Source organism: Xyrauchen texanus, chromosome 30, assembly GCF_025860055.1.
Source record: "Xyrauchen texanus isolate HMW12.3.18 chromosome 30, RBS_HiC_50CHRs, whole genome shotgun sequence".
Lineage (NCBI taxonomy): Eukaryota > Metazoa > Chordata > Actinopteri > Cypriniformes > Catostomidae > Xyrauchen > Xyrauchen texanus.
In genome coordinates this window covers 34109261-34130912 of record NC_068305.1, presented here as the reverse complement: position 1 = coordinate 34130912, position 21652 = coordinate 34109261, and the positions used below count along the sequence as shown (strand labels likewise).

The 21652-nt window shown below is 37.5% G+C and overlaps 1 protein-coding gene across 1 annotated transcript in view; it reads left to right on the top strand.

Moving 5' to 3' along the window:
- The first annotated feature begins 1728 nt into the window (after nt 1-1728).
- LOC127623883 (clavesin-2-like) overlaps nt 1729-21652 on the top strand; it is a 28758-nt gene continuing 8834 nt past the window's right edge. The window contains exons 1-4 of the mRNA XM_052098463.1: nt 1729-2704; nt 5340-5514; nt 18121-18231; nt 20906-21126. Coding sequence (XP_051954423.1) covers nt 2316-2704; nt 5340-5514; nt 18121-18231; nt 20906-21126 — 896 coding nt within the window. The 5' untranslated portion in view covers nt 1729-2315. The remainder of the gene's footprint in view (nt 2705-5339; nt 5515-18120; nt 18232-20905; nt 21127-21652) is intronic.

The window sequence follows — 21652 nt, the reverse complement described above, 5'->3', positions numbered from 1 at the left end:
TTCAAACAGGTTTCCTGAACACTCCCCCATCTGTCATTGGTCAAACAACAAGATAGCTCCATCCCTATCTAACACCAGAGCAAAGTTTTAATAGTACAACAGAGCCACAGTGTTTACATATTTTTGGGAAATCAACCTACCAATGGCTTACTTATAGTTGTCTGTATATTAATCTCAGATAGGAGAAAGTGTTTTTTAACACTGAAGAAATTAAACACTTGTGAAAAGTATACTTTGGTAATTCAGTAGAGCGGTAAGAACATTGAGAAGACATACTTAATTTGCATTCATACATTAAAAATAATTAATCAACCTTGTTTATGAGATTTCTGTTATGAAATCACTGCCACAGATTGGAATTCAGTCAACTCGGATTAAAAAGAGGCAGCATCATCACAGATGGTCCTTGAGGGCTTTGATTGCTCTCAGTCAAGTACCTTCATTTAATGGTGTGTTTATGCTTTTGTGTGACCAGATATGCACAAATGTACCCTTAGTTGTGTGTATATTTCAATTTGTATTCACATATTTTAGACAAACTGAGAGCTTTGCAAGTCTGTATCCATGGTTAGTCATGGTTAGCCTATAGACATGTTTTTTTTTTGTTTGTTTTTGTTTTTTTGTGAATGTGCATTTTACTCTCTAGAGGGCATATGATCCTTTTCACACCTTTGGCTGCAGTAAGTGCAACCTGTGCACAACAGCCTGTGACTGCATTTGTTTATCCTTTGGGAGAATCATGCATCATAACAAACACCAACTTAGAGTAATACATCTCATTTGAATATTAAGCCCTGCCTTATGTGGGAGGGCCAGGCCTAAAGGAGGTGGTCCGTGAGCCATCAGAAACCTCACGCAATATCGCTCAGAAAAAGAAAAATAAATAAATAAAAAAAAAAAACAGTGGAAATGGTCACTTTAATATGTTTGATGAGACCATCATGATTATGATTATATTATTATTAATAATAATAATAATAATAATGAGAATAAGTATAAAGAATAATAAGAATAATTCCATTAATATTTACCAAATAAGATGTATATTCTTATTATTTATTAAACTTTTTATTATTTTACTTTATTATTGTTATCATTAATAAATGACAATAATAACATTACATGATGATGATGATGATTATAATATATTTTAATTTATATTATTTTACTCTACTAATAATAGGCCTAATGATAATAATAATACAAATAATGACAATAATAACAATACAATATTAATAATAATAGTATTTATGCATTTTCTATTATTTTATTACTTTGCTACTAATAATAATAACATCAAATAACAATAAAAAATATTAAATTATTATTATTATTATTAATGTATCTATTTTATTATTTTACTTTAATAATAATATTTATTATAATAAATATATGTTATATTATTATTATTATTATTATTATTATTATTATATTTTCCAATAAAAAATGCACAACCACTGTTTAAAGAATGAAATAAATCTGCCAAATGTCAATAAATAAATAAATAAACGAATGAATAAATAAATAATTAAATAAATAAAAAAGCCAAACCCTTTTTTTTTTTTTTTTTTTTTTGCTGGGTCTCTAGAGGGTACAGAGCGAACGCGCTCCCCTCCTCCGCCATGTGATGACGGACGGACTGTATCACCGAAGCGATGGCTTGAAGTCACTCTCATCAGCAACAAAGCAAAGCCACAGCAGCGGCACTGACGTAAACCATCCACCACATCACAGGAACCATACGGACCGGGATCGAGACCGTATTGTCTCCTCACGAAGGAGATACAGGATGGAAATCTAGCTTTGGAGAAAGACTGGGATCGTGCGTCCTGATGATGCTCGGACTCCAATTCATGCCAACATTTGCAATGCGCGTTAAATGGAGACTTATGACAAGAGATGCTGCAGGGTGCCGCATGATGATGGTAGGATAGAGTCGAGCTTATAGTGGTCGTTTTTTGATGTTTTCGGGGTGCGATGGAATGATTGAATGGATTTTGTGGTCGATTTAACGAACAAACGCCACCAGACTGATTATTGACACGATATTATTGGTGCGATATCAGCCTGCATACAATCGATTACTGAATGTATGTGAATTATGTTACAGTTATAAAGCCACAACACAGTTAAAACTCACAAGGACTTAACTAACAGTGTCATACTCGGAACCATCTCCAAAGTCAGGTTTTGATTTGAAAGAACTGCAGGGTGAGGGCGCTTTATGATTGGCATTTTTCATGATCAAATATACTATACATAGTGTAGTATTTATTATAGTTCAGTATATATAGCCTTGATCCAGAGCAAGGACAATGACTCATTTACAAGCAGGCCTCTCTCCAGAAACCCTGGAGAAAGCCAAGGTGGAGCTAAAGGAGAACCCTGACACTTTGCATCAGGACATCCAGGAGGTGAGGGACATGATCATCACCCGTCCAGACATTGGCTTTCTCAGGACAGACGACGCTTTCATCCTGCGCTTTCTCAGAGCACGGAAATTTAACCATTTCGAGGCCTTCCGCCTCCTGGCCCAGTACTTTGAGTATCGCCAACAGAACCTGGATATGTTCAAGAACTTGAAAGCCACTGATCCAGGCATCAAACAGGCTCTGAAGGATGGATTTCCTGGGGTTCTGTTGAATTTGGATAGATACGGGAGGAAGATTCTTGTTCTGTTCGCAGCGAACTGGGATCAAAGCAGGTGAGGTGCTATTGGATTTTGGCTAATTGTGCGTAATGATGCGCAGTCTCCTAGCTGTCGGTTCAGCACCACTTATCATTCACTGTCTATAGAGCATGACGTGTAACCATTGTGGATGTGTTAAAGTTAAATGTAGCACTTACAACGTCCATGTTACACATATTTAATATTACTTTTTTTATCTTTAAAGTCTGTTTTCGAATTGGTTTAGCTTATCAGTTAAAGATCAATGCTAAACAAAAACCTTGCTGTTGTCTCCTCAAGTAAAGAACTTCATCCATATTCATTAGCCTACTCGAGGGAAACCATATATATAATAAGAGTACTCTAAACAGCAAATTTGAATTCGCAGAAGTAGCCTAACAATGACAAGATGCTAACATACAGTGCATTTGGTATGTGTATGTATAGTCCAACATAAACACTACTGCTTGTGACTTTAAAATATGACCTAAAGTTTAAAATGGAATCATTATGATTCACACTTTGAAACCTCCATGAACCTGATGTTGAAATCAGTTTATACCCCAAGGTTAATAAATGATGAACCTCAGATGAAAACTCTATATTGACCTAAATATTTGGACACTTCAAGTATCACTTAAAAATATATGAATGTCATTGCATTAAATAACAAAATATCAAACCATTGGATGTTTATAATGAGATGGATAAAAGAAGTACACTTCCAACATTTCACAGAGAGAAAATGATTGGTGTTTAAATTATGAAACGAGTCAAAAACAATTTTGACACTTTCCATTTGTCAAACCATAGTTAATGTAATGAACTACACTCTGCTAGTATCTGCACCCTGTGCAAATGTGAGGAAAACTGACTTTATATACATCCACTAAAATATGACCTTGATGAAGTAATACCAAAAGTAATTGCTCAGACAACTAAAGTTAGTTCTGAGAAAAGCTCTAGCATCATCAGATGACACTTGATATTTAACATCCAATGAAATTACATAAAAGTGTAACTTAAAGGGATAGTTCACCCAAAAATGTAAATGCTCTCATCATTAACTCACCCTAATGCCATCCCAGATGTGTATGACTTTCTTTCATCTGATAAACACAAATGAAGATTTGTAGAAGAATATTTCAGACATGTAGGTCCATACAATACAAGTGAATGGGTGCCAACATTTTGAATCTCCAAAATCCACATAAGGGCAACATAGATGTACTCCAGGCAACTTTTGTAGTTAAATCCATATCTTCTGAAGCAATATGATATTTAAGTCCTTTTTCCTTCACTTTCACTTTCTGCTTCTGTTTTTGGTGATTCGCATTCTTCGTGATTTCGCCCCATACTGGGCAGGGAGGAGAATTTATGATAAAAAATGACTTCTGTTTCTCACCCACACCTATCATGTCATGTCTGAACACATGGATCTAACCACTGGAGTCATATGGATTACGTTTATGCTCCCTTTATGTGGATGGTTGTACTTTTGCAGCCATTCACTTGCATTGTATGGACCTACACAGCTGACATTTTCTTCTAAAGATCTTCATTTATGTTCGGCAGAAGAAAGAAAGTCATACACATCTGTGATGCAAGGAGGGTGAGAGAATTTTCAATTTTGGGTAAACCTTCCCTTTAAGTATCCAAATACTTTTTCATATAGAGTTAATAGAGTTTTGTGAGAAGTAGGTCTGCACGATTATGACAAAAATCATACAGTAATTGTCGATCATTTCCCTTGATATTGTAATCACGATTATTATTTTAATGAATGTAATTTACACATTTTTATGTAAGCTACACGTCCAAAAATACATTTAGAAATGTGTTCCTTATTGTGAGCATTCTAGTTTTGTTGCATCATTAATAAAATGATTATGTCTACAACAATGCTCAACTGAAAAAAATTTAAATATTACATTTACATTTTTTGTATTTACGGAATGCTTTTATAGACACTTTTTACGATAAGTTATTTCAGCAGCCGTAATTGTAATCTCGATTCATTTTCAGATTAATTGAGCAGCCCTAGTGAGAAGCTTGGCAATTAATCTGTTTTCTTTTCTCTAACTATTGGAGTTCAGTCTCCGCTCTTTAGGCTGGCGAGTGCACAATGCTTAAGTCCATATCAAACAGCCATTGAATCCACTCCAGTCGCACCATTGCCTCAGATGGTAGGGCTCTTGGCATCCTCTCACTGGAACAATATGTGACAAGCACAAGGGTCAAGTTGGCATTGAAGGCGCTTGCTATCCAAACTTACACAATTACCAAATGTGTTTCCCAAAGTCTTTGTTCAACTGGTGGTGTAGAATGACATGTGTAGATGTTTAAGTACCGTTATATTGACCAACATCTTATTTGCCAATAGCTGTATATGAGAAGAGACATTTTTGCCTGCATGCTTGATTACTTACTATGAACATTTTGTATACTAATTTCAAAGGTATAGTTCAACCAAATGAATTTTTTTCATTATTTAGTCTCCTTCGTGTTATTGCAAACCCAAATGGTAGCCTCAGTCACCATTTACTTTCATTGTATAGAAAAAAAAATATGCAATGCAATTTTGTAAATGATGATAGAATTACATTTTTTTGTAAACTATCCTTTCAGAAGTTGTTTGGAAACCTCCCTAAAAGCTTGTGCTTATCTGCAGGTACACTTTTGTGGATATTCTGCGAGCTATCTTACTTTCTCTGGAGGCAATGATAGAAGACCCAGAGCTACAAGTAAATGGATTTGTCTTGATCATAGACTGGAGTAACTTCACTTTCAAGCAAGCTTCCAAGCTAACTCCAAGCATGCTGAGATTGGCTATTGAGGGCCTGCAGGTAACATGACTATCTGTTTCTAATTTATTCTTTCTGCTTATACTGTATAGAGAAAACAAGGACTTTACAATGCATTCTTCAAAACTGCACATTCATTCATCATCAGTCTTTTCTCAACTACACCTTCATCTCTTGTGGCCATGCTTCAGTTGAAATTCTTGGACGTGTTCTCTGGTCCCGGAAACTGAAATGTATTCAGTTGTATCACTAACATTTTTATATGAAACTTAGGAACAAAGAATATGTGTTGATGTGTCTATGAAGCCTTTATATTGTTTTTAACAATGAGTTTTGATGCACAAGTCAATTCTCACAACTAAGTTCTTAGGTCTGGCATGTAACTCTGAATGGCGCAAGCTGATAGGGTCTTTGAACTCACATGGTTTAAGCTGATAAGTCTATTGTCGTGCAATCGGATAGCCAATCAACTTGCATACTCTCTCTTTGCCTACATTTAAATTTGCTCAGTTCGCAAGTAAGCCAGTTTCACTGCAGCGCACTGCAAGTTTTTTCTCTGAACCCTCCACCTCCCCAGCTCCACATGCCTAGATCTGCTACATAGGGATTGTATTTATGCCTAATTGTGCAGCAGCATGTCCATATGCTTAACTCAGTGTGTCTGTGTATGTTCTGGCAGTAGCAGGTCTCTGTACTTGCTCTGAAGCAGCAGCAGTGTAGCAGATCTAGTCCACCAAGACCAATATCCTATCAATATGTCATACCCACATTAACATGCTAAATCTGAGAGATGTCATGACTGAACTGCATTTGTGCTGCAAAGCAGGTGCTTGTACAGAAATTCCTCTTGCGTCAAACATTTGCTATTCTCTTTTTGAGTTACATGAACAACAGCTGACTCAATGATCTAACTCAAGGAAATAGTTTGCATTGAAATTCATAATGAATATTATCATTGATTTATGTTACAGTTTACTCAACTATGTTGAAGTTTAGTGTTTAACTTATAGAGACACTGTAATTGTTTTAGACAACTCATGTCTTTGGTTGCATATGCAACAGGAGGCATTGCATTGGGACATTTTACAACCAATGAATTACACTGCAAAACATTTTGTCCGGGAACATATAATGTGTTCATGTGGTAACGTCTAAATTCACAAATGTTATTTAAAAGAAATAGTTCACCCAAAAATTCTGTCAATATTTACTTACATTTATGTTGTACCAAATCTGTATGACATTCTTTCTTCCATGGAACACAAAATTACTGGTTGCTCTTTTCCATACAATTACAATAGTGGGATCTAGAGCCTTCAAGCTTCGAAAAAGGATTCAAAAACTCCATAGAAGTATCATAAAAGCAGCCCATAAAAATCTATATGTTTTATTCCATGTCTTCTGAAGAGAGATGATAGCTTTGTTTGAGGAATCGAGATGGCGGTGAGTAAACTGACAGAATTTATATTGTTTGGGGCACAATTCTTTGATTGAATAAACCTGACAAATTACACCAACAAGATCAGGCTAGAGGTAAAATAGTGTTATCATGTGTGTAATTGTATTCTATGGTAATATTATGTTATTGGTGGTTTAACCACATTATATGTGTTAGTAACATCTGCAACAAAGCATTTTATTACATTTACTGCTTCACCAGATTTGAGCCTTTCCATTCCTTTTCATCCTAATGAAGGAGAGGAACATTCTGGACATTTATTACCATTGTAACAGCACCATAACAGATAACTGAGCAGCAATCAGCCATTGTGTTGTAAAATGGTCACTGTCCATTTAACAAGAGCAAATCTGCACTTAGACATAGTCCGTTTTCAGAAGCAGCCTCTTGAAACCACTCATTTAGACATCGCTCCTTTGTGAGAGCTGGGTTCTGATATGACATGTAGGCAGTTCAGAGAGAGTCCTGTTGACTGAATATTAATGCAGGTCCACGATGAGCCCTTTCCACATTCCAGTGTCTCTTCAGGCAGATTAGCCGGTGAATAATTGATCGCTGCCATTAGCAACTTGCATCTAGTATGTGCTGTTCTCATTGAGTGGGGATTGCTTTTGTAGCCGTTTGAATAGGGAAAACAATAGCGTAGATTGAGGGAAAATAGCTACAGCTCATTAGTTACAGTTCAAAAGAGCGCTCAATAGCTAGCTCGTCAACAGAAGTCACCATTTACATGTATAAATATTTACACACATGCAGATTACGCATTTTTGTTATTTGATCGGCATGCATCTGGCTTCTAAAAGTTTCAAGAAGACAATTTTCTACCGTGTGACTTCTAGGATGAACAAGTGCATTTGTGGAGTAGACATGAAATTTCAAGCAGTTTCAACAGTGACAGCAGTGTCATGCAGTGTGACATGCAATGTTTCAATAAAAACGGTAAAAAGAGGTAATCTGCAATTGTTACCGAAATTATTTATTTCTAGCTGGTTCTGACCCTTAAAAATGTGTTTTGTTGTAATTTTTAACTTATATTTTCAGTGTGTTATAACCTGTTAATAACAGGTCGGTTCATTAAGGAAACATTGGTGTGTTTTTTTACATATATTGTGCATTTGAATTCTATAAATATTATAGATGTAGCTTTTACATTTGCATTTTGCATTTGGCAGATGCTTTTATCCAAAGCGACTTGCCATGTACTTATTACAGGGACAATTCCCCCGGAGCAACCTGGAGTTAAGTGTCTTGCTCAAGGACACAATGGTGGTGGCTGTTGGGATCGAACAAGCAACCTTCTGATTACCAGTTATGTGCTTTAGCCCACTACGCCACCACCACTCCTACACCACTTTTATGACCTCATACTAATTAAAATAAATAATAAATAATAAAATGTTTGTACCTTTAAAATTTCCAGTATATACATTTACAGATATATGCTGAGGGGGATTTCTAAATGCTTGTAAGTCAGCAGAGAATGCTAGAATGACAGGTGTGAGGTCCTGCGGTTCAGTGTTGTGACACTGACAGACCTCAATATGTACATTGAGTCAGTAAACATGACGTTTAGTGCCTGAGGGCAATTCATTTAGCTCTGCAACCCAAAAGTGGAATTCGAAAGTCATTTTCAACATAATATGGAAGAATCAAATATTATTTTTAGTGGTTCAGTGCTTTCTTCATAATATTTCCTGTGTGCCTTTGTGAGTATCATAATAAATATGTATGAATACATATGCAATGAGTAACATTTCTTTTTCCTCAGATGTTGATATCTGTATTGTTTGCCTATCGATTTAAAATGTTGGTGATTTGTTTGTTTGGGATCGATGGGAATAACAGTTGTACCTTTTTGTAAGAGCCAAGTCATACAATGTCTTACAATTGCAACATCTTTTACGAAATATAACAAGTTGTCATGATACTAATACTATATTTTGGACTAAACAGGCATGACAGAAACCCTGATAGACAGAAAGGGTAGAGTGGATACAAGAGAATATGAAATAATGAATATTGTAAAACTAGAATCTGTTGTTACTGAAAATACTTTTTGTGCAAGAAACCTTCATGTGCGTTTTAGAAGACTCTGGTTTGCAGACCATAATCGATTTCTTGAGGTTGGATGGGTTTAATGTTAGTTTAGAAACAGCTGTCATATACCTTTCCCAGAAAATGGTGGTTGAAAAGGACTCTTGATGCACAGAAAATGGCTGTTCTTAGCTAAATCAATAGAAAGATGCATACTCCCAAGTCCAATAGAACTGAGAGAAAGTTGGCCTGCTTTTCCTGGAGCAGTGCTTTGTTGTTGCAGCCTCTGTTGTTTGCTTCTGTGCTTTGGACATGCCTTTTGTCTCGCTAAGTCTTGAGAAAAAACCCATGCTTTGCAGCCAATCACAATAGGCCAATCTTCCCCATCCCACCCCATGCCGAGTTTCCCTGGCAACCTGTCCAACCACCATGCTATGCGCCCTCCAGATGGGCTGTGCTCACAGAAAGATGCACTCGTGTCACTCAGCCACCACAGCCGTATGTGTGCTTTATGTAGTCCACTTAAAGTGTCTCTTAAGACACAAGAAGTTAATTTTCCTGACAGATTGATGTGCATCACATTTATTTTTTATTTTTTTTTGCATTTTAGTGAAAAGCTACAAAGCCATTTTTACAGCACTATAAATATTTTTTTTCTGAATGGGATTTATGTAAATTCTGTATAAACTTTGATGATTTTTCAATTTTATTTGTTAAGGATGGTTTTAGTTGTGTGAGCTTTCCAGTTTAGTTCTATAAAGGAAAAGTTCACCTAAAAATCTAAATTCACAATTAATTTTCTCAACCTCATGTTGAGAAAAAAAAACTCTTTATGCAGCTCTTGCCATACAATGATACTTTTTCTGAAAAGCACCATCTCCCATCAGATATTTTGCATCAATTTTAATGTTTTTGCCTTTCTCTGTGGCGCTACTGATAATATAGCAGCCCTGAAACATTGTGGTCCCATGGAAACCAGGAAGTAATCACATTCACATATGTAAATAATTATGAGCATGGTTCGGTGGTTGCATTTTCCCTCTAAAATGAAATTTTTACTCCACTAAAATTTAGGTTTGGGGTTTGCGTTTGAGCATATGATTAAGAAAATATGCATTCTTGTTGACTGTATTACATAATTTACTACTAAATATGCAACTCGCTTTTGGCACCGCTCTGTAGACATTTAACCCAGAAATTGGAGCTCAAATGTGGGATGAATCTTTTAGAACACAGCGATATATATGTACAGAAGTACAGAATAAATGTGGTTGTGTATATACGTAAATATTGGCAGTAGGGCCTACTTTGTTCGTCCAGAAATAGCACACTTTATGCCTTGTTGACTGAAGTACATCTGCCCATCTTTATGGCAGAAGTTGAAAAGTAAATAATAACAACTCGTAACAACAGATGGATTTAAAGCCCTTTAGTGAAGCACCAGCATTACACCTTTATCACGATTAATGTCCTTTGTATCAGTCTCAAAAGCTGTATTACAAAATGTAAGTCTTCTTAATTTAATTCCACGGTCATCCAATTTGCTCATTCACATTTTCACATTCCTTTTAACATCATCAACCCAAAGATTTAAAAATGAAAATTTTGTCATAGTATACTCACACCTATGTCATTCAAAACACACATAACTTTCTTTCCTCTTTGGAGCACAGAGGATGTTAGGTTGAATGACAGCCTCAGTCTCCATTCACTTTGATTTTATAGACCAAAATGCAATGAAAGTGAATGGTGACTGAGGCTAACATTCTGATTAACATCTCCATTTCTGGTTCATGCAAGCAAGTCATACCGGTTTGGAACTATGTGATGACAGAATAAAACATTTTTGGTGAAGTACTCATTCAAAGTTCCTTCCTTTCTTGAATTGCTATGTGCTCAGTGTAGGGGTGTTCAACGAAGCAATTTTATTTTTTATCTGTATCTGTTTATTTATTTAAAAATGATCTGTATTTGGAGAGGATATGGGAGCGGCTTAAACGCTCTGTGAGTGGCCCGCATCGACCTCAGTTGCCGCTGACTCCAGAGGAGGAGACGGCGAGCAAGTTGTGACATGCAACGTGAGCATAAGCCACCTTGGGGGTTTATATGCACTACTGTCGTTGTGTTGTTCATCTAGACCAACACATGCTTGCCCTGGATCAATGGCGAAAGCCTCCACAGGGTGAGCAGTACTGCCAACAACTCGAGGCAGTTGATATGCCAACACAGTCGTGGTCCCGTCCAGGAACCGGCGGCTGCATGCCTGTTGCACAAGGTGCACCAGCCTAGCTTGGAGGCATCTGTCGTAACGACGACGCACCTGGACACATGCTGTAGGGGAACTTCTGCCCACAGAAAAGCAAGATCTTTCCAAAGGCTGAACAAGTGACAGAAGATCGGCACCATGACCATGCGATGTGTGGGACTTGAGTCTGAAGCCAGTGCTGAAGCGGTCTCGTATGCATCAACCCGAGTGGCGTGACAGCAGCCTGCGTCGGCATCTGCTTGCTACAGTCTTGAGACATCGGTTGGCTTATTCATTAAATAATGAATAAATGTGTGTCTGATTTGTCCAGATGCTACAGTGTCACCGAATAGGCCGATCTGGGAGATGGGTGCGTTGAGAAAGCGAACTTTTTTGGCGTCCCTCATCTCGACCAGATTCAGCCATAGGTGGTGCTCCTGGATCACCAAGGTGGACATCTTCTGCCCGAGTGCTAACACCGTGACCTTCGTGGCCCTGAGGTCAAGGTCAGTCGCCGAGCGTAGATACTGCATCACATCGGGGTCAGGACTACCCACATGCAGCTCTTTCAGTGCCTTGGCCTGGTGGACTTGCAGGAGGGCCATGGCATGCAGAGCAGAGGCAGCCTGTCCAGCGGCACTGTAGGCTTTGGTCGCCAGAGACGACGTAGTCCTACAGGCACTGGAGGGGAGTGCCAGGCGATCCCGCCAGGTGGCAGCATTTTGCGGGCACAGGTGCACGTAAAGGAACCAATCAACCAGCCGCGAGGGCTCAGGGGAAGCATGGCGGTCAGCTCTGCGTCGGCCTCAGACTGGGCAGGCAGACCCGAAGGTGGCAGCCCAGTGGAGTACTCGCTGGTGTCAGAGGTGTATGGGGCTCCCAAGAGCAACCCCTAGTGTCACTACATCGATACAACACTGAGTGACAGAAGGGGAACTGTGGAATATGTTGTTAACTGTGGATTCTCCTTGTATTTCTGATATTAATATCTGATGAAACAAAATGTTAATTTATGTCTGTACATGTACAGTATAATAACGTTATTCTGGAGGCACAAGGTTTTAGGCAATTGTTAAATATCAAGCACACATTTTGCAGCAAATATTAAATACAAATACAAACATTCAAATAAATAAAAGTGTTGTATCTTAGTTAATGTTACTCATGACAAGCGCCAGACACACGCAATATTCGAGTCAAGACCACCATCCGATTTGAAATCACATTGTGCGCATTTTCATTCATACGGTTTACACTTTAGTTTTATTTGCTTCACAGACTCACAAAATTGTTGTAATTTTTTATTTGTTTTATTTAAAATGCCACTTTATACTTGTGTTTCCTGGATAATCAGTCAAACAATTCCATTATTCGGATGAACTCATTATTCATTTTGAAGTCATTATCAGTGCCTTTCCGGATACAATATTCAACTTCGGGCACATCCCTACCTCAGGGCATGAGGTTTGTACAATATTTATTGTGCCAGCAGTCATATTCCTATAAGCAAATACAGGAGAGAATGATCCAAGGAAACGAAGAGCTCTAGTCAGGCAGACGACATGGATTATGCAGAGTTGTAATCAACGGAACAACTTGCAGGGGTGATGGCTTTGCATCTCTCATGTCAATTGATTTGACTGGCCCATCTGGATATTAAGGCCTGCCGTCTCTCAGAAAGCAAAGAGCTTCTGCGCTTCAGGTTTTGCTGAGGAAACTGCACTAGACATATCTGGGCCTGCAGGAAGGGAGTTAAACTAATTGTTTTGCTTGCTGCAAAGTGGCACAGTTATGGTCGCGCTCTGTTTATCGCTCTAGCATGGGGCTGTTCTGATCGACAGTGGAGCTGACAGTCAGTGAGTAGAGTTTCATCTTTGTGTTTTTGGTGTTGTGGTGCTAAGCCCAGTGGTCTGGATCTGGCAAGAGTAGATAAAGTTTCCTGTAGAGCTTCAGTTGTTGGCATGAGCAATGGGATGTGTCAGGGTTTGAAGCTTCGTTTTACTTTGCTTATTTATGGTGAATTTGTCTTTGTGCTAGATTGAGCATTTCTAACTGAATGCAAACTGTTTGTATGTTAGTCTCTGCTACAGAAAGCACGCATGTACTGTTCACAGGCCGCTGGTATATTTAATACACAAAAATAGCTAGAGCAAGGTAAAATCTGTCTGCTATGCAATTTCCGGGATTTGTGGTGCATGGAAACAAAGTCATTTTAACAAAGGTACCAAGCTGCTACAATGAGTGCTTCCAGTGCTTCCAACTAGTCGCTGGATTGGTGAAAGTTAAAATAAATCTGTAGCTTCGAATCTTTGAAAGATCATGGAGTTTTGTTAGAGAGAGTTAATAATAAGAAAACAAGATATCATTATTTGTAATTTTATATCACTGCAGTTCCGAGGTAAAATGTCCACTAAGTGGCACTAAAAGCAAGTTAAAATTGCACCTAAACAGATGAGGTTTTTAAGAGTTTTAAATCAACAAAACTTATATCCTTACTCTTAACCTTAAACCTAAACATAACCGATTGTGTCAGAAAAACAAGGGTTAGATGAAAGATGCAATTGCCTAAACATCCACGTCATCTTGTGGTGCTTCCATGACATTTGTGGCTCACATGTCAACTCGCATGCTTTTAAGGACTCGTACCCCTGTCTTTTACATTGCAAGAGCAACACTATCAGTTGAGCTGCAATGCAATTTAATCACACTTGAATAAATGTAGTTGGTTTTGCAATGAAAATAAATGTTCTTTTGATGACCTAAGATAGTATTGTGTGAGGAACAGGGCGAAAACTAAATGTTTGAACTGATAATCTGTGATAATTTGTGCGAAAGGGAATAAAAGTCAACTCCTTAATTCAATACCAGTTTGTTATTGTGGTTTCATGATGCTCAGATGGAACACCCCTCCCCCAAACATAATATGAACACAAACATTTTTGGTTAGAGGGATCCTTCCTTTCTAAGAGGGTGATTTATGGCCAAAATAAAGCACTTTAAGCTCATATTCAAAAGTCTGGTTATGCAAGACTATTTATGTTGGGGTCAAACTGCCACCGTGTCACTCCTACAAAGGCTCTTAGAAATCAGATTTCCTGAAATCCTCTCTCTATACTGTGTTCATGAAATAGGACGGCTCAATGACTCTGACTGATATGTATTATTTGGTAAAGGGACCATGATAAAATACTAGCTTTTCCTCAGGCTAGGTCTTTCAAAACAAGCAAATAGATTTTTTTGTTTTTCCAAATGACTTTTATGGAGTTCAGTTGTGCATCATTGGTGATTCTTGACAAAAGTAGAGAAAGATGTTTCATGTCAAGCCACCAAAACAAAATGAAGAGACAAATCACTAGTACATTTTATACAGTGCCTTAAAACAACCCCATAAAGCTCTAGGCAAAGTGAGATAGCTTTGATAAACTGCATTCTACTAGAGCTGTCTTAAACAGGTAATTATACATTGAAGATTGATGTTTTAAATGGTTCCTGATTTAGTAATGAGGCACATTTAAGAGCTTTTATCTTGTTGCTCTACTCGATTCGGGTCAGTGTGACCTATTTTCAAAATCTATCATACCCACTTGATAGCTTTGTATTTTGAAACACTGCATATATGCTTTTTAGAAACCCATTTGGGTTCATCAGTTGGCCAAAACCTAGATCGCTGCATCAGTGTCTTTGATTTGTTTTAAAATCATGCATTCATTTAAACACATTGGCGTTAACAAAAATCTGTTTTATATAGTTGCTTCCTATCGAGGTTTGGTGACTTCCTGCAAAAAGCTTTTTGCAGTATCTATCTTAGATTTGTTCTGTTTGCTTGTGACTAGTTAGGTTAGCATAGAAAAATAGTTTGTATGTATAGTTTTGTAGTAGTTAAACACTTGTTGCACAGATGTTTTTTTATTATTAGTCAGGTCCATCATAATACATACAGGAGTATACTGCATGTTATAGGCCAGTGGTGGCTCAGCGGTCAAGGCTCTGGGTTACGGACTGAAAGGTTGGGGGTTCAAGCTGCAGCACTGCCAAGATAACACTGTTGAGCAAGGCACTTGACCCTGTTTCATAGCTGACCCTGTGCTCTGACCCCAGCTTAGTTTGGATATGCGAAAACAATTGCATTTCATTGGCTCTGCACAATGACAATAAAGTTGAATGTTAATGTCACATAAAATTTTGAATGAACATTTACTGGTTCACAATAATTTATAATTACACAGTCAGTAGTAGGACAATATAATAAACTGGTTGATAGCCATTTGTACACAAAGGCATCATTCTCAGCAATTTGAAGAGAGTAATTTAATTTATACATGTACTAAAAGCAGTGGTGTAACTTGGATTTTGCGGGCCCCCATGCAAAGAAATTGTAGGGCCTCCTCCTTGGGGCCCCTTGGTCATTTTTTCATCACCCCTCAGGCCCACGGCCATTTTTATGGTTTCTTTTGGTCGACCGTTGTGGGCAACCTCTCACCCCAGTGCCCTAGGGGGCTACCCACACTGCCCTCCCTCTAGTTATGCCCCTGACTAATAGTTGATCTTATTCAACACTGAAAAGTGTCAATAATAATATTTTTTTTAATGTATTTGACTATTTGACACAATAATTTGGTATTAGCTCAGGAACATGCTTACGCTAGCTGTGTTAATAAATCCATACAAGGCGGAAGCCTATGTAGTCAGTAGATGGCATGGTAGCTCCAACTAGTTTCAGTCCCATTAGGTTTGGAGCAAAGACCTAGCATAATCATGGGAGCTTAAAACTTTATTTAAAAATTTTATACTTTTTCAGCATTGCAGAATCTGATCATGTGCTCAGTTCAGTTAAGTGCCTTATTATCCACAATGTGGAAATTTGTCTTCGGCTTCACCATAGACAATATAAACACCAACACATCACATAAAACAGCATTGAAAAAAACCCCATAAACAAATATGATCCATTAAAAGTATACTTTTGCAGGCATATTCAAATTCCCACCCACATATCTACACACATATACAGCTACACATTTAATAGTCTGACTACATTTGGCACAAACGACATCTGATACACATTCTTGATGGCCCGCGGTGGCCTAAAACGCCTCCCTGAGGGCAATAACTGAAAGTGACTGCGTAGAGGATGAGTAAGATCCTCCATAATCACCAAAGCTTTTTGGGGCCAAGCAACAAGAGCATTGTGTGAGTTCCCCTCCCCCTCAGCCTCTGTCCCACCAACTGTCTCACTGCAGGGACACAGATCAATCGGGTTTCAGCAGCTCACACCAAAGGTTGTTTAGGTACTCATGTTTAATGCAGCTGAGACCTTTATCTCGTTCATAGCAGCAGGGTCCCCGGGCAGAGATATCATCTTATGTGCTTACACTGCCTGCTGGCTAATGCCTTATGTCCCACCCTCTGAAGCCCTGGCCAGTCACCATGCAGACCCACCAGCACCTGCATCTGCATAAGATACAGTGTCAGATCTAACACCCACAAGCTTGCAGTCTTCTGTCAGACACAGGCCTGGTGGGGTCAGTGCCGTGGGCATCTTACCCGCCCGCAGCTGTCTACCATCAGCACTATGCCAGTCATACCAAAAGCACTGTTTTTTTATGAGATCAAAGTCAAAATGAGAAATAGTAAATGACCATGTGATTAAAGTGCTGAAGCCATACAGTAAAAATGTATATTTTTTTATGTTTTTGGTACACTTTAAAATATGCAAAAGAAAATGCAATAATTGTTCATTTTTAGTTTTTAAGTATTTTTACAGACATGTATTTTTATATATTTTTGCCATTTTTTCATTTAAGTCAGATATAATAAACAATTATATGTATCATATTTTTGGCCTTTGTAAATAAATAAATATGTTTGGCCAAAATATATAAATATAATTCAAATTTATATTTTTTTTGGTACATTTTAAAAAAATTATCTGAAATTCTTTTGCATGTGCAAATTTTGCATGAGCAAATATTATTATGATATTAGAAATTAGTTTTCTTGCCTTTGAAGTACGTTTTATTTATATTAATATATTTTTTGTAAAATATCATTTTAATTAAAAAAAAAAATTATAATAATCTACCAACAATGCTCTATACAATATTTATAATATTTTTCAAATATCTTTTGATGTTTTGTTTTTGCAGGATGCAAACAAGATATGACAGTCTAATTAAAAAAAATATTAGGAAAAAATAAGAAAATGTTAGCAATTAAAGTTAAGACTAATTAAGTATTTGTTAAAGTAAATTAATTTCTGTTCTGCAAGGCAAATGTATCATGAAATGAATGACTTGGATCTGAGTCAGACTCAAGTCAGTACCCAGGCAGATAATGACGCTGAAAAAATAATTTGCAGCCGGTAATCACCAGCAAATTACAAATATTAAATATTATCTGTATCACTGTGGTTTGCTGGTTTTTAAAACTGGGGATTTAAAGGCCTTTACATCATTACTTGAATTTACTTTATTGTACTGAACATAGCCGAGTGAAAAATGAATGCAAGACAGCATCATTATGAAGCTTCCCAGGATCCTTGCAGTCAGCTTTATGATTATGGATTACTGTTCAGGACAGATTAGTGAACAGTGTGAAGTATTTATTAACTTCAGGAGTGTGATCAGGGGAAATTATGTTTATCCTTAGGTTTAATCCTCTGTGGTGTCATGAACTTCACTTCCAGGTGCCTCAAATGAGTTGTCTCTACATATTAAGCTGGAATAGGAAAGTACTTCACTTTTACATTTTGCTATAGTGTTAAGCTTTTCTCACCACAAATAAATTAAGTATAGTCATGACATTGAGAGATCAGGTATGAAGTAATTACAACTTACTGTATTGTACAACCAGCGCCAGCATCTGCCTGCTTGCACAAAAAAAATATTCATATTCCTTCTCTATCCCACAGGATAGCTTCCCAGCAAGGTTTGGAGGAATCCATTTTGTCAACCAACCTTGGTACATCCATGCTCTGTACACAGTTATCCGGCCTTTCCTGAAGGACAAAACAAGAAAAAGGGTGAGAGAAATTTTTCAGGCATATTAGACCCCGTGTACATCTGATATTAAGATGCGTTTTGGGTGATCCCATGTCGTGAAGTGAAAGCTGCAGATTAGAGGTGAGAGCTGCAGATGTCCATGCTTCTCATAAGTGCCCCTGCATGTTGATATCAGACACAATGAGGAAGATCTGTGAAGTTCTGACACTTGTGTATTTATCCGCTTTTAGTTTTTCAGAATGGATTGTTATTTCCTTTCAAAACTGCTCGCAACCAGCAAAGTTTAAACTCTTGTTTTAGCACAGCAGTTGATTGACAAGTGAGGGGTGGTGCTTCGCTGCAGATTGCAGTTAGCGTTCAGATGCATTTTTGACTACATACGTTTGTGGTTTTTGTGATTCGATCATAAAACGTTTTAGAACCCTTTTAGATCTGTATTTAACGCTGACCACATGTGATCCGTTCCACAAAAACACATCTTAATACCAGATGGAAGCAGGGTCTTAGAGTTTTGACTATATATGCCTATTGTTTACTGCTCTACATCAATAACCTAAAATAAAGTTTAATAAAAGATTCTTAACCTCTTAACAATGGGTGGGACAAAAATGACCCACTTGCATTTTATTTACATTTAATTTATGATTAATGCAAGTTTAAACTGGAATTGTAAACAAATAATATAATTTGATATTTTAAAGCAATTTTGACAATTGCAAAGTTAAAACAATACGATTTTATTAAATGTGTCAAGAATGAAAATCAAAACATGGAAAATGAATCCGGAAGTTCTGACATTTATTGTCTTCCAGCCAAACACAGATGAGCACAATCCTCCAAACTTCAGTATGCTTTTCATTATAAGAATCCAGTAAATAAAATCCATTAGAGATTTTAGTCCAAATATGTCCAAATATGAAGAAATATTGATCAATCTGTTTTGCGTTCAGGTTTTACATATTCAACACATGTTATCATACATGTCCATTCTCTGTAAAATCTGGCACTCAATGTAACGTTTCAGTAGCAAAACACCCAAAAATTAGCCCTCCCTCAAAGTTTTCTGTGCAGTTGTGATTGGATAGTCACTCAAAATAGCCAATCAGGGCAGTTGACACGAGTGATATAAAGATTTGCATCATTTTATCTCTGGATAAAGCCAGCCATTGAAATGCTAGATCATTTTTGACTGTTGGGTCATGTAGCCAATGAAAAATGAAAACGTCTCGGTTACTGTTGTAACCTCCGTTCCCTGATGGAGGGAACGAAACGTTGTGTCGATGTAATGACACTAGGGGTCGCTCTTGGGAGCCCCAAACACCTCCAATCTTTGAGAAAAGGCCAATGAGAACTGGCAAGTGGAATTTGCTGGAGCGGCTTTCCCGCGGAAGAAGGAGAGCCGCGACTGCAACGTTGCCATGGTCATGTTCTCGCAATGAGAACATGCAAAGCAGCACCCATGGCAGTCGGAGGTGGAGAGATAACGACCACATCCATGAACTACTCAAAGATGGAAAGCCATCTTTAAAAAGACCAGTCTTTAAAAAGACGATCAGGTCAATGTGTTTTGCTCTAATAGAGAAAATATACTCTTTTGTCAGGAATATATATACTCTCTTAGTGCTGTCAAAGCACCCAAAGCTCGGACATGTCATTCAAGCCGAGATGAGCCACACTCCCCGGCTTCGCCCGCCGTTAGTTAGACCCTGGAGCACACATGGTCCCAATGGATTGACATAGCTCCACTGATGGTGATCGAAGCCGGGGGAGTGAGTCTCTCTGGCTTGAGGCAGTGGTTAAAGAACCTGGGTGAACGGCAGAGCAAAAGCTCTTAAAAATTACCAAGTCAATTTACATTTGTATGGGAAAAAAATTAACAGAAAGATTTCCATTGCAACATTACAAATTGTAATGTTATTTTCACATTGTTCATAAAATGCATAAATATATATGGAATGCATTATAATATATTCCCAAATAATAATAAAAAAATGATATCATAGATTTGGTTTACGTAGTTACTACAAGTGGTCTATTGGCACATCCAAGTGACCTTTTTTTGGAAGTACACTTACATTTTAGAATTTTGATCATATCAATTTCACAATTGTGTCAGACCTACATCAGACATGTGGTTTTGTATCAGATGTGTTTTTGGGGCACTGCGCATAGTCTTGCATATTTAAAAATAGTATTTTCTAAACAATATTTGCGGTCACTATTCAAAATATTTGAATAGCTCTAACAAATTTTTATATCCTAAAATTATACATTTTTACTTTTGAATAACATATGTCTAAGTGTCTACTTTCAAATGAGCCCAAGTTTGTGTTTGTAGACCAAATGGTCCAAGAACTGGAAGAGTTTGATTTTGGGTATGTCTTTTCAAGCTCATGCACAAAAGAGGCCGTATGTTAAGGTTAAATACAGATCATTATTATCTGTTTGCTCACGATGATAGATTTATGTTCATGTGCTAAAATGATTAAAATATATACAGTATTTTCATGTACAACAATAGGGCAATTGCAACAAAATACACAAGCAGTATAATGCTACAGAAATTAGTGAAATCTACTTTGCAATAAAAAATAAAAGCAGCAGCCCATAGTTAGCTTGAAACAATAACCAGACAAACCAGCATGACTAGCAAAGGGTTTAGTGAAATATAATAACTCCATTTTGTTCATTTAGATTTTCATGCATGGGAACAATCTGAACAGCTTGCACCAGCTGATCTTGCCCGAGATTTTGCCATCTGAGCTGGGTGGCATGCTGCCTCCTTACGATATGGGCACCTGGGCCAGGACATTGCTTGACCACGCATATGATGAGGAGACGGACTACTGCCCCGAGTCCTACACCTTATCTGTCAAAGACCTGGAGAAAGATCTGTCCCCAAAAACCATGAAGAGGTTTGTACTTGGTGTTGTTGTTTTAGTGTGAGATCATCATCATGACTGTTTGTACTCTTTTATTTATCTCTATATTTTATTCTTTGGCTTTTCTGACATCTTTATACTAAGAATAATGCACCATAGTGTCGCTAAAGACCAGAGGAATGTAATGTTTGGAAAAATGGCGATGCATTTAAGGGTTAACAGTACATCTTATTAAATTACATGATTTGGTGGTTTGCCACGACAGGACAAAAAAAAAAGCTTGTTTGCAGTCTTCATTCAACTAGAAAGTACAGTGTTTGTCAGAAGAATTACATTTTTAGTACATTTTCTCTTGGTTACTGTGCTCAGCAACCGACTCTCTGCTGTCTCATGATTAAACGCAGCAATTCTTAAAGATGTGCATTTTTGCGGCATTATGTGTTTGATGAGGGGACTTTGTCAACTCAAGGAGCTCTAGGAATGTATCGTCTCACTGATCTTTTCCAGGAGGAGGTGTCTCGATTTACTGGGTAATGAAATCAACATCAGGCAGATGAGT